The 14,491-nt window shown below is 40.6% G+C and overlaps 1 protein-coding gene across 33 annotated transcripts in view; it reads right to left on the bottom strand.

Annotated features, from left to right (window-relative positions):
* KLHL32 (kelch like family member 32) overlaps positions 1–14,491 on the bottom strand; it is a 204,830-nt gene that overhangs the window by 132,418 nt on the left and 57,921 nt on the right. For 3 of the 33 annotated variants that reach the window (XM_078369850.1, XM_078369838.1, XM_078369836.1), the window contains one exon: positions 4,048–4,214. The exons of the other annotated variants lie outside the window; for them this stretch is intronic. Coding sequence is in view for 2 of the 3 variants with exons in the window: in XM_078369838.1 (XP_078225964.1) it covers positions 4,048–4,125 (78 nt within the window). In the remaining variant the exon portion in view is untranslated. The remainder of the gene's footprint in view (positions 1–4,047; positions 4,215–14,491) is intronic. 33 annotated transcript variants of the gene reach the window in all.

Below are 14,491 nucleotides of genomic sequence, written 5' to 3'. Positions count from 1 at the left end.
TTTATCTTTATGTAATAAACACCACATGTCACTAAATGTGATTTCTGAGAAGCAGAAATGGTAATGAAGAGTCAACAAAGCAACCAAATAGGAAACAACGTGAATGCAACATTGATTCCATTTACATATTTTAAAGTCAGCAGCAGTGCTTATTCCCGTCAAGCCGTTTATGGTTGGTTGGTTGGTTGGTTTGTATGTTTTTTACAGTTTGTATGGTTGGTTGGTTGTATCCAACCAATTTTGCAGGGTCAGCTGCTTGAGAGGCTTAAGCAGGAAGATTTATTCTACATTTTTTTTTTTGTTTGTATGGTTGTTTGTTTGTATATTTTGTGCACTCCTGTGCAATGGTGTAATCATGGCTCACTGCAGCCTCGACCTGGGCTCAAGTGATCCTCCTGCTTAAGCCTCTCAAGAAACAGATTGCAGGTGCATGCTACCACACCCAGCTAATTTTTCTTTTATAGAGACAGGGTCTCACTCTGCTGTGCTGGCTGGTCTCAAACTCCCGGGCTCAGGCAATTCTCCCCATTGGGCCTTCCAAACTGCTGGGATTACAGGTATAAGCCACATGCCTGGCCACCTTCAAGTCTTCATAGGACACTTTCTCATGAAATAAAACAAACTAATGTCTTAACCTATGCATACATATGTGGGTGTTTTAGGGGATAAATTTTGAAGAGGGGTTTGGGAGGGCCCACCCACATGAGACAGCAAGAAACTATTCCAATCAGAGAGCAACAGAGAGAATGAAGATGGTCTGTGTGGGCCAGGAACTGTGGGTTCTAGGGTACAAACATCAGAGAAGGAAAAGACACTGGGTCCAGCCTCAAGGAGGATAGACATGTTCATACACACAGCCTTCCTCATTTGTATGCTCAATGGTACAGCTTTCTTCCAAATGCCTTGTGCCTGCTCTTTTCCCAACATTCTCCAGACATCAAGCCTTTGGTCAGCATGAACATCTCTTTGCTCCCATGCTCCCTGACCCTCAACCACACTTACTCGTCTTTCCTCCTCCTTGGCATCCATCATAACATCCTGTTTACCTGCCTCCCAATCCACTCCTCGAACATTGCCTCTTCTCTCCAGCCATCTGCTCCTTGCTTACTTCAGGCCATCATCAGCTCTTACTTAACCAATTTTCATGCCCCTTATGTGAATTATTAGAATTTGGGCCTCCTGTTCTTTATTTTTGAAATAGAGATGACAATAATAATACCTATCTTATAAGTTTCTGTGGACGATTAAATAAGTTGATACACATAAAACATCTAGAATAACTGCCTGAGAAGAATAAGTGCTAAATGATTATTAAATACTTATTAGTTATTATCATTCTTGTTATTGATTGAGAATGCTGAAGAGAAGAAAAGAGATAAAAATAAGGTTCAAGCCCAAAATACCACTCTAAAACCCTGTATACCAATTACTTTATATTGCAGTCATTTGGTCATTTGTCTCTAACTCCTTCCAGACCACAAATTCATTCAGTGTCTAGAAAATGGTAGGTATGTAACAAATACTTATTGAATTTTTAAAAACCTATTTATTTCTAATTAAATATTATTCTCACTTATAGTCTTTTATGTCATCTTAATCAAATAGCTACTAGAAAGTAGGATTATAAAATATATGAAACAGATTTTTTTTAATCATGGGATTTATGCCCTTTTCTCAATTCTAAAAATTATATAGGCAGAAGCATGCCCAGCCTCTAACAGAAAAAGATGCTCAAATATTTAATTTTCCAAAATGTCATATTTGAATCACTTTACCAACACATATAAGAAGCTATGTTAGACAGTCAAGGCATCTGCTTCCCTGGCCAGAAAATGTAGGCGTTCATGGAGATTTAAGCTGGAGATAGCAAATGCTAAACAACAGCTTCCAGAACCTACAGAGGGGCCTGCAGCCCAGGGCTGCCCACGCTGTGCCCTGTAACTTATGTGTTCCCACTGTCAGAGGGGCTTCCCAGGAAGCAGGAAAAAGAGGCTGACTTGTCCCCGCCTATCAAGGCCCCTAATTTCTCTTGCTATCTCTGTTTCAATACTTCCTCACTCAATGATGTTCATCAGCACTTTGATGCACTTGACTAGTGTTTGGCTAGTCACTGTCTCTCTGAGATGTTACTGGTTAGGGGGCTGTCACACACAGTACATAATCTTTAATTCCTTGAAGATGACAAGCTGAAAGTATTAAGATTTCAGAAAAGGGGAACCTTACATATGAATTTAAGACAGTGGCAGAGGGTGGCCAGGATAGGGCTTTATGAGAGACTCTTATTTGTTGGTTGTGAGAAACCTTGGAAGATGAACAGGGTAGACTGAGCTGAACAGAAAGTTACCAGTGAAAATAATGGTTACTAGCAAAACTGAGAAGTACAAAGGCCCTGAGGTGGAAGAGAATGTATTTGGAGAACAGTGTGGCTTCAACGTTGGATAAACAAACAAGGGAACAAAGGGGAAGATGAATGATGATGAGACAGCATGAAGCCACTCCCAGAGCCTGATAGGCAGGAACTGATGGGCTTGGGAACACCTCAGCAGGAATTAAAGTTAGTCACAGAGTCATCTGCACAATGGTTCGGAAAAAAACAGCCAGAGGGGGAGAAAAATTAAATGGCTACTGGAATATTCTAAGCAAGAAGAAGGTGGTGACAGAGTCAGAAAATAAAAAGATTGGAAAGGATGAAATTAAAAGGTTATTCTGACTCATCAAAAAGTGAGTGAACCTGCAGCAGCTGAACCTAACGACTAACTGGCCTTCTTCACAGAAATACCAAGGCAAAACATGACCAGGAATTTCAAGTTAGCCTAAGAAGTGAAATAGCTCACATTTATTGAAAGTGTCAGATACTGTACTTGGAGCTTTATATATCATATCTCATTAAGTCTCTTTATCAACCCATCCAGAGAACTATGCTTGATGATGATCAATTTACAGATGAAAAAACATCGGTTCATAGAAGTAACAGGACTTGGCTATGTTCATAGAATAGTGAAGATAAGTAACCCAACAAACATTTATTAAAATAGTGCTTACTATTTGCCAGGCAGTGTGGGAAACAACGGTGAACAGTACAGAGATTAGGTCCCCGCTGCTGGATTCAAACTCAGATCTGACTTGTAAGCTCATCTCTTTCTTCTTTACACAATTGTGCACTTCGATGAAAGTCCTGGTCTGACTCTTATAGTGTCTGGCTAATGCTATGCTGTGCTCATACTGCTTAAATTAAGCCTAACATTTTAATTATTTTTTTTAAAAGTATTATCATTTGGTTGAAAAATGTGTTTTTTCACTTTCTTTTAAAATGGTGATGATCACAGGAAGTCACATCACTTTGTGCACAACTATTCATTAATCACATTTTAACCAAGAAAAGCTGATATTAACTCACAGACCAATATAAAGGAAAAATTTCCATCAAAGCTTCAGCCTTCTTACTTCTTATTCTTGCAGTCCCACCTTCTCTGAATCAGAACAATTACCTGAGCTTCAAAATAAACTGCCAGATATCGGAGTACAGAGCAGAAAAATCTAGTTTATACCGAAGTATTTAACTAACTTGAACATAACACACTAAAAGGAAAAAATAATTTGTATACTTTTATTTTTAGGACATTAAGAATTGAAATATAAATGGAACTATAAACAATTAGAAAACAGTTCTTCATTCACTTAATAAATATTTATTGAGCACTTATAAAATATGAGACAACATTATAAGTATTGTGAGAGACACAAATTACTAACACAGGATACTCCTTCCAGATGCTTCAGTTTGATAGAGTGTAAGACACAAGGAAAACAAATATTCAAGATTAGGGCATGTGACTATTGGGAGACAATTCTCCATGAGTTTCTTGCATTTTGGCATATATTGTGAAAGATGACTGTTTTTTGTTCTGAACTCTCTTTTCAAAAATGTTGCGATGGCAAACAGCCTTGGAAAATAGAGTAGTATGTCCCTCCAAAGCAAAGGGTAGATTTGCTTACAATCCTGGAAGATACAGTGTCTCTATGCAGAGCAAAGGGGAGCATGCTTACCGTCCATAATAATAATGTCTCTCTCCAGAGCAAAGGGTAGACATGTTTGCTACTCATTATAAAAGACTCTGGTTCCATAAGCTCAGTGACATTCTCCCATAACACAACTCACTCTGTGTGCAGTAATACAAGCTGGCCCTCTTCATGTCATCCTGTGGGAATTGGGGCTTGAAAAGAGGTACAAAAATGATGAGACTCAATTACTAACACCATTATAAGAATAAACTGTCCTTTGTTTCTGATTCAGGAGTCTTACGTTTTCTACCAGCATCTATAACAAAGTGATAGCCTAACTAGTTAGCTTGCAAGTAGGGTAAAAATCTCAGAATATTGATAGTTCTTGACAGGAGAAGGTTGCAAAAATGGCAACAAATTCTTCCCCTACTTGCATCTATGCCCTTTTGTACACTCTCTTAAAATAATTCTAATGATTTTGGAGTTGGTCATGTGACTTGCTTGGCCAGCAGCAGGGACATTAGCAAACAAAACCCAAACAGAAGCTTGAAAAGCACCTGTGCATTGAGGCTTGCCTCTATGTTTGCAGGATTTAGTTGCCACGGGAAAATGCCTAGACTAGTCTAAATACATGGCCCAGCTTCCCTTACCACCCCAACCAACAGCCTACCAATCATCAGCTATGTCAACAAAACCAATTTAGATCATCCAGCCTCCAATCAACCCTTTGATTAACCACTGATGCTAAAGTAAATCCAGTATAGATCAGCGGAGCTGGCAGACCAGAACAATTCAGCCTCTAAGTTTTGGGTTATTTTGTTATGCAGCAAAAGCTAACAAAAAATACTGAGTATAGGGAAAAAATTACTTCCAGTGTGATATCTATATTACATGCTCCATAGGGCTCAGCTTATGTCTTGTTAAATACCCTAACTTCAGCACTTTGAACAGTACCCAGAAAACAGTTAAGCGCCAACTGCTCCAACTTTATTCCGCTTTCCCCACCTGAACAATCAGTGCACAAGTCAGTAAATGTTCATCTTACAAGCAGCTTACGAGACTGAAGGAACTGCATATGAATCCAGCAGAGCCCACAGCTTAAGTGAAAAAAGCACAACTTGGTACTGAGGGAGACAGATGAGTGAAAATCAGCTCTTCTACTTAATATCTGGCAGTCCCTGGGCAAATTATTTAAACATATTGTACTTTAGTTTCCATACCTGCAAAATGCAAATAATAAAGTTTTCTCCAGAGACTTTATAACATAGGTATTACAAAGGAGGCACTCTTTGTGCATAACCTATCAGAGTCTAAGGGGCATTGTGGTGGAAGATAAGAGAAACTGGGAGTAGCAGCAGACACTGTTAAATGCCAACAAGTGAAATGGTTACTTGTACTCACATGCGTCCACGTACTCATACCCTCTACCCTCGCTCTCACACACATACACGCATGTGCGAAATCAAATCATTTCCCAAAATGAAATTCAAAGCCGGGATTCCAGCCAAGATGGCTGACTAGAAGCAGCTAGCGAGCATTGCTCTCAGAGAGAAAAGAGTGGTGAGTAAACATTAGCTCTTCAACGGGATTATCCAAGTGGACACATTCATCAAGGAAGCAACACAACCCACACAGAAGTGAGAAGAGTGAAACAGGACAACTGCCCACCTGGGAGAGACACGGAGCCAGAAGAAGCTTCCCATTGCTGGGAAACAGTGAGAGTCCCTGGGGAGCCACACTTCCTCCATGGACTTTTGCAACCCTGGGTCCCAGGAGCGATGGATCTCCAGGTACCTGGACACCAGCAGCTGCAGCTCTGGCAACAAGAGAGGTCAGGCTCCCGCACAGGCCACCCCTCCCCAGGACCGGGGCAAATCCACAGGGCTGAGCAGCAGGTGGAGTGCACGCTTCTCCCCCACTGCACTTCGCCAGACATGGCCCACTCGCCTGGGACTCTACTGCGGCCACCGAAGCCCTGCCTGAGGTCTCGAGCCTGTGCAACTCTTCACTGTCTGGGGTGCAGGCAGGCCGCCATTTCTGCTGCTTGACTGCCCTTGCTCTTGCTGCTCTCAGGCTGGGGAGGGAGCATAGCCATTAGGGACTATCACAGATCCCCCGCACAGCTGCAGGGGCCTTACCCGGAAAAGAGGCCTCTTTTCTTTGTATCCCCGCCCCCGCTACTCCACACTAGGCGTGGCCTCTATATTTGTAACCCTGGCCACTTTCTGCTGGGGCTCTAGGCAGGAGCAGCTCTGCACTTCCTTGGAAGATATCTCCCGGAGGTAACAGGCAGGTTCCCATTTTGCTGCTCTGAAGCCCTCGTTCCTGTAGTACTCGGGCTTGGGAAGGAACACAGTGATTAGGCACTAGGGCAGACTCCCAGCACAATGCAGCTGCCTTACAGAAAAACAGCCAGTTTTCCACACGGGTCCCCACCTTACTACACCTCAATGGGCAGGGTCTCTTGATCTGGGCTCCTAGCACAACCGCCCTGCCCTGGCCTGAACACTTCAGTTGGTGGCAGCTCTGTGTTGCTTTGGGGAGGAAATACCAGAGACAACTCAGAGCCCCCCTGCTACTGCAATGGTACCACCCTTACTGCAATGGGGAAGGAGCAAAAGGCCTGGTTGCTATGCTAGCATCCTCAGCACACTGCAGCCACCATAGGGAGAGAAACCCAATGTGTCTTCTCTGTAAGCCCCCACTCTCTACTCTTCACCAAGAAGGACCCTCCAGCTCGAAATACAGCCACCCCATCCCTGGCTGAGCATTCCCACTACTGTTGGCTGTGTTTCCCTGGGGAGGAGCTCCCAGAGGCAACCAACAGTCTCTCTGCCACTGCCACTGCACTGGTTCTGCCCTTGCTGCCCTTGCACTGAGGAAGGAACAAAGAACCTGAGGGCTTCACCTGCACTCCTAGCACTGAAGCCACCATAAGGAGAGGAGCCCAGTCTCTCCTTCTCATAAGCCCTTCACCTCCTGCACTTTACCAAGCAGGGCCACTAGTGTAGTCACCACAACCTCTGACTAAACATTCCCATTAGCAACAGCTCTGTGATTCTCTGGGGTGGAGCTTCCAGTGAAAACTGAAAACCCCTCTGCCACTGCCACTACAATGTACTTCCCTTGCTGCTCTGGGACTAAGGAAGGAACAAAAACTCTGAGTGCTTTACCTACACCTCCAGTAAGCCGCAGCCATCTTAAAGAGAAGAGGCCAGTCTAGCTCACCCATGAGCGTCCTGTGCTTCCTGATTGTCACCAAGCAAGGCCCCCAGCTGGGGCCCATAACACGGCTGCCCAACCATGGGCCAATTACACCAACTGGTAGCAGCTCTGTATTTTTCTGGGGTGGAGCTCCAAGAGACAAGTGAAAGGCCCTCTGCCACAGCCATTGCTAAAGTCCCTTCCCCTGCTTCCTCCAAGCTAGAAAGGACACACACACAACCTAAGCTCACCCCAGAGCTGCAGTGTGTACCTTGGGACTGCCAATCCAAGATCTGCAGCCAAAAATTGAGTAAGAGAAGAGACTACAATTTCAGAGCACTGAGAGGGAGCGCAGCTGAAATTGAGAGAAATACAGAGAAGCAATGTGGTTGAGCAAGAACCCACCATTATGCTTAAGTGCCATTTACTGGATTACAGCCCAAACTTCAACAGCAAAAGTACTTTGCTAATATAACCCCCACCCCTGTAAAAATAAGGACAAGAAATCAGCTGCAAATAAAGATCCTACGCAAAGCCTCAGCCCTTTGAAAACATGCAGAAAAGAAGTCAACTGAATGTGCTCAAATTACACCATTAAAGGAACATCAGCACACACAGATTAGAAATAACTAGTACAAAAACTCCAGCAACTCAAAAAGCCAGAGTGTCTTTTTTCCTCCAAACAGCTGCACTAGTCCTAGCAAGGGTTCTTAACCAGACTGAAATGGCTGAAATGACAAACAGATAATTCAGAATATGGATAAGAATGAAGATCATTGAGATTCAGGAGAAAGTTGAAACCCAATCCAAGGAAGCCAAAGATTACAATAAAATGATACAACAGCTGAAAGATTAAATGGCCATTATAAGAAAGAACCAAACTGATCTGATAGAGCTGAAAAACAATATCAGAATTTCATAATAACAATTGCACATTGTAACAGTAGAACAGACCAACGAGAGGAAAGAATTTCAGAGCTTAAAGGCTGGTTTCTGAGCTAATTCAGTCAGCCAAATGTAAAAAAAAAAAAAATTTAATTTAAAAAATGAACAAATCCTCCAAGAAATATGGGATTATGCAAAGAGACCCATATTTGTATCCCTGAAAGAGAGGGGGAAGTAACACAGAGCCCACGCTTGGAGAGGCAGAGTCTTGGCCACGGCTTCCCTGTGCTGACCAACAGTCCCATGGTGATGAGGGGCAGCCTGCAGGTTCCAGCATCTCGGGACCCTCTGCAGCAGTATCGTCAGAGTAGAGATGACTTCCAGTACCTAGGCAGCCAGCTCTGTCTCCAGGGAGCCCTGGCTCAAAGGAGGAGTCCACTAACAGGAAGCACTTCTCACCCCCTCACACAGGCCTGGGGGAGCCCCTGGAGGGAAATTCCTTTGCAGGGGAGCAGGAAATATGGCTGCCTCTGCCCCACTGCCAGCCTAAGTCAGCAAGGAAGCAGGTGGATTCCCTGGAGGAACCGCAGCTCGCCAGGCACCCCTCCCATCCCCTCCAAGCCCCACATGTGCACACCTTCCACAGGCTCAGGATGGAGTAGCTGCCTCATGAGGTGGTGAGACTCCTGTCTCCGGAGGTGTGCAAGCACCTGGTAGTGACATTGTACCAGACAAGGTCTGGGTTGGGCATCTACAGGAGGAGACGTTGCAGGACAGTTGAGGACATCCGCAGATCCTTGTCAGCCCCTGAACTAAGCCCCACCTCTGTCGCCTCATTGGCTCATGAAGGAGCAGCTGGGGTGGTGGAAGGAGCACTGGGCTGGGGTTGGGGTCAGAGACTCTGTCCTGCCCCCGCATACAGGAGCTACTCCCTTAGTCTATGCCCAGCTCCTCGCTGGTCCTCAGCTTCCTCCATCATAAAGGGGATGGATTTTCTGGGCATGAGTGGTTATTCTAAGAGTCACTCCAAAAAGAGAATAAAACTCATGATCCCCCAAAAATAAAATAAAATAAAATAGGCATTTTACGTGAATAAACTGACAGCTTGGGAAAAAAAAATTGTATCCCTGAAAGAGAGGGGGAATAAAAGCAACTTGGAAAACATATATGAGGATATTATCCAGGAAAATTTCCCAGGTTTCACTAGAGAGGCCAACATTCAAATTCAGGAGATATAGAGAATTTCTGCAAGATATTATAAAAGATGACCATCCCAAAGATGCACAGTCATCAGATTATCCAAGGCTCACATGAAAGAAAATATATTAAAAGCAGCTAGAGATAAAGGGCAGATCACATACAAAGAGAAACCTATCAAGCTAACAGCATGCTTTTCAAAAGAAACCCTATAAGCCCAAAAAGTTTGGGGGCCTGTATTTAGTGTTTTTGAAGAAAAACATTCCAACCAATAATTTTATATCCAGCCAAACTAAGCTTCATAAGTGAAGGAGAAATCAAATCCTTTTAGACAAGCAAATGCTAACAGAATTCATTATTACCAGACCTAGCTTAACATTGGCACTTAAGGGAGTGCTAAATATGGAAATGAAACATTATTACTAGCCACCACAAAAACACTTATGTATATAGGCCATTGACACAATAAAGCAACCCGACAATCAAGTCTGCATAAAAACCAGCTAACAACACAATGTCAGGAAAATCCACACATGTCAATATTAACCTTAAATGCAAATGAGGTAAATGACCCAATTAAAAGGTACAGAGTGGCAAGTTTGATAAAGGAAAGACCCAATGGTAGGCTGTCTTCAAGAGACCCATCTCACATGCAATGACCCCCAAAGGCTCAATGTAAAGGGATGAAGAAAAATCTACCAAGCAAATAGAAAAATTGAAAAAAGCAGGGGTTGATTTTCTAATTTCAGACTAAAGAGACTTCAAGGCAACAATAATCAAAGAAGACAAAGAAGGGCATTACCAAATAGTAAAGGGTTCAATTCAACAAAAGGACATAACTATCCTAAACATATATTCACCCAACACAGGAGCACCCAGATTAACAAATAAAATTTTTAGAGACCTATAAAGAGACTTAAATAACCACACAATAATACTAGAAGGCTTCAACACCTCACTGATACTATTAGATAGATAATTGAGGCAGATAACTAACCAAGATATTCAGGACCTGAACTCAACACTTGACTAAACGGGGCTAACAGATACTTACAGAATTTCATCCCAAAACAACAGAATATATATTCTTACCATATGCAAATGGCACATACTCTAAAATTGATGACTCAATTAGCCATAAAAAAATCCTTAGCAAATTAAAAAAATTGACATCATACCAATAACATTCTCAGACCAAAGTTCAATAAAAATGGAAATCAATACTAAGAAAACTGCTCAACACTATACAATCACATGGAAATTAAACAACTTGCTCCTGAATGGCTTTCAGGTAAACAGTGAAATGGAAGTCAAAAAATTATTTAAAAATACTGAGAACAAAGATCCAACACATCAGCATCTCTGGAACAGAGCTAACAGTGTTAAGAGAGTTTATAGTACTAAATGCCTATATCAGAAAGTTAGAAGATGTCATGTTAACAACCTAACCTAAAAAACTAGAGAATTATACCTAGAGAAACTAGAGAAACAAAAGCAAACCAATCAAAAAAACAGAAATAACCAAATTCAGTGTGTACTAAAGGAAACTGAGATTCAAAAAATCATATAAAAGATCAATGAAACTAGGAGTTGGTTCTTCAAAAGAATAAATAAGATAAATAGACTGCAAATTAGACTAGGAAAAGAAAGAGAGATCCAAATAAATGCAATCAGAAATGAAAAATGGGATATTACCTCCAGCTTCACAGAAATACAAAAAGCCTCAGAGACAACTATAAAGCTCTATTCACACAAGCTATAAAATTTAGAAGAAATAGATAAATTCATAGAAACATACAACCTTACAAGATTGAACCAGGAAAAACATTGAATCCCTGTACAGACCAATAACAAGTTCCAAAACTGAATCAGTAAGAAAAAGCCTACTGGTATAGTTTGACTTTGTCCTTACCCAAATCTCATCTTGAACTGTAGCTGCCATAATAACCACGTATCATGGGAGGGACCTGGTGTGAGGTAAGTGAATCATGGGGGCAATTACATCCCTGCTGTTCTTCTGATAGTGAATTCTCATGAGGTCTGATGGTTTATGAAGGGCTCCCCCCACCATTTCACTCTGTACTTCTCCTTGATGCCACCACCTGAAGAAGGATGTGTTTGCTTCCCCTGATGGCACAATTGTAAACTTCTTGGGTCCTCCCCAATCCTGCAGAACTGTGAATCAATTAAACCTCTTTCCATCATAAATTACCGAGTCTCAGGTATGTCTTTATTAGCAGCATGAGAACGAACTAATATTCCTATTAACCAGAACATACCCAGGACTGGACGGATTCACAGCTGACTTCTACCAGATATATAAATAAGAGCTGGTACAATTCCTACTAAAACTACTCTTACAAACTAAGGAAGAGAAACTCCTCTCTATGTCATTCTGTGAGGCAGGCATCATTCTGATACCAAAACCTGGCAGAGACACAACAGAAAAAGAAAATCCAGGCCAATATCCTTGATGAACATAGATGCAAAAATCCACAGCAAAATACTAGCAAAACAAATCCAGGAGCACATCAAAATCTAGTCCACCACAATCAAGTAGACTTTATATTTGAAATTTAAGGTTGGTTCACTATATACAAATCAATAAACATGATTCATCATATAAAGAAAACTAAAAAAACCACATGATCATCTCAATAGACTTACAAAACGCTTTTGATAAAATTCAATATCCCTTCATGTTAAAAACTCTCAACAAACTAGGAATTGAATGACTATACCTCAAAATAACAAGAGCCATCTATGACAAAACCACACCAACATCATATTGAATAGGTAAAAACTGGAGGCATTCCTTTTGAGAACTAGAAGATGACAAGGATGCCTACTCTTAGCACTCCTATTAAACAGAGTACTGGAAGTCCTCGCCAGAGCAGTCAGGAAACAGAGAGAAATAAAACGGATCCAAATAGGAGGAGAGGACTCAAACTATCCCTGTTTGCAGATGATGTGATTCTATACTTAGAACACCCCACATAGTCTCTGCCCCATATTCCTAAAGCTGATCAACAACCTCAGCAAAGTTTCAGGATACAAAATCAATGTACAAATATCAGTAGCATTTCTATACACAACAATGTCCAAGCTGAGAGCCAAATCAAGTCTGCAATTTCATTCACAATAGTCAGAAAAAAAAACCTAGGAAAACTAGAGAAACAAGAGCAAATCAATCACAAAGTTAACAAAAGACCAGAAATAACCAAAATTAGTGCTGAACTGAAGGAAACAGAGATTCCAAAAATCATACAAAAGATCAATAAAACTAGAAGTTCATTTTCCAAAAGAATATATAAATAGACTGCAAACTAGACTAATAAAAGAAAAAGAGAAGATCTGCATAAATGCAATCAGAAATGAAACGGGGGATATTTTATTACCAGGGAGGTAAAAGAGCTCTACAAAGAGAATTACAAAACACTTCTCATTGAAATTATCAATGACACCAACAAGTGGAAAAGTATTCCATACTCATGGATAGGAAGAATCAATATTGTGAAAATAGTCATATTGCCCAGAGCAATTTACACATTCAATGTTATTCCTATCAAACTAACAATAATGTTTTTCACAGAATAAGAAAAACCTATTCTAAAATTCATATGGAACCAAAAAAAGAGCCCAATAGCCAGAGAAATCCTAAGCAAAAAGAACAAAGCTATAGTATTGTTTGCAGTATAGTTTGAAGTCACATTACCCAACTTCAAACTATACTACAAGGCTACTACAATAACCAAAACAGCATGATACTGGTACAAAAACAGGCATATAGACAAATGGAACAGAATACAGAGCCCAGAAATAAAGCTGCATACCTACAATTATCTGATCTTTGACAAACTCAATAAAAATAAGCACCAGGAAAAGACCATATTCAATAAGTGATGCTGGGATAACTGGCTAGCCATATGTAAAACATTGAAACTAGACCATTTTCTTATACCATGTACAAAAATCAACTCAAATACAACTGAAGATGGATTAAAGACTTAAATGTATAACTTAAAATGATAAAAACCTGGAAGATAATTTAAAAAATAACATTCTGGACATAGGCCCTGGCAAATATTTCATGACAAAGACACCAAAAGCAATTTCAATGGAACCAAAAATTGACAAATGGGACCTAATTAAACAAAAAAAGCTTCTAGACAGCAACAGGTGTCTACTGCAGGTGGCAATGCAAATTAGTTCAGTCATTGTGGAAGTCAGTTTGACAATTTCTCAAAGAACTTAAAACAGTATTAGCATTTGACCCAGCAACCCCATTACTGGGTATAGACCTAAAGTATTAAAAATCATTCTACCATAAAGACACTGGCATGTATATGTTCATTGCAGTACTATTCACAATAGCAAAGACATGGAATCAACTTAAATGCCTATCAGAGGTAGACTGGATAAACAAAATGTGGTAGGTATACACCATGGAATACTATGCAGTCATAAAATAGAATGAGATCATGTCCTTTGCAGCAACATGGATGGAGCTGGAGGCCATCATTCTAAGCAAACTAACACAGGAAGAGAAAACCAAATACCACATATTCTCACTTGTAAGTGCGAGCTAAACATTGAGAAGACATGGATACAAAGAAGGAAACAACAGAGACTGGAGCCTACTTAAGGGTAGACTTTGGGAGAAGGGAGAATATGGAAAAACTACCTACTGCGTACTATGCTGATTACCTGGGTGATGAAACAATCTGTACACCAAACCCCCATTACACGTAATTTACCTACATAACAAACCTGCACATGTACCTCTGAACCTAAACCTTAAAAAAAAAAAATTCAATACTGAAATGCAGAAACCTAAGTAGAGAGAAGAAAACACTAAGAGGGCTATATTACGATCCATAAAAAGACAAAATTTCTATTACATAATATACATACAATTTAAAGTGTTTTGCTGATTCAAAAGCCCCTCTGAATAATATGATCTTTCTGAAAGAATACCTGACAATATGAGGGTGTGTGAAATGTGTAATTATATTAATGGAACTAAAAGGCCACTTTACAGATATTCTGCATAATTTTTGTAGTTAGAATTAAAATCCTACTTTTCATTTTAGAAACAGACATTTCAGGTAATTCCCTCTTTATCTTCTTCATTACTCAGTTTCATTGCATTTAATATGCTTTTAAAGAAAGGCTTTCTTTTATGATTTGGCATCTTTGAAAA

The sequence above is a fragment of the Callithrix jacchus genome, chromosome 4 (genome assembly GCF_049354715.1).
Source record: "Callithrix jacchus isolate 240 chromosome 4, calJac240_pri, whole genome shotgun sequence".
Lineage (NCBI taxonomy): Eukaryota > Metazoa > Chordata > Mammalia > Primates > Cebidae > Callithrix > Callithrix jacchus.
This window is presented reverse-complemented; position numbering and strand designations above follow the sequence as displayed.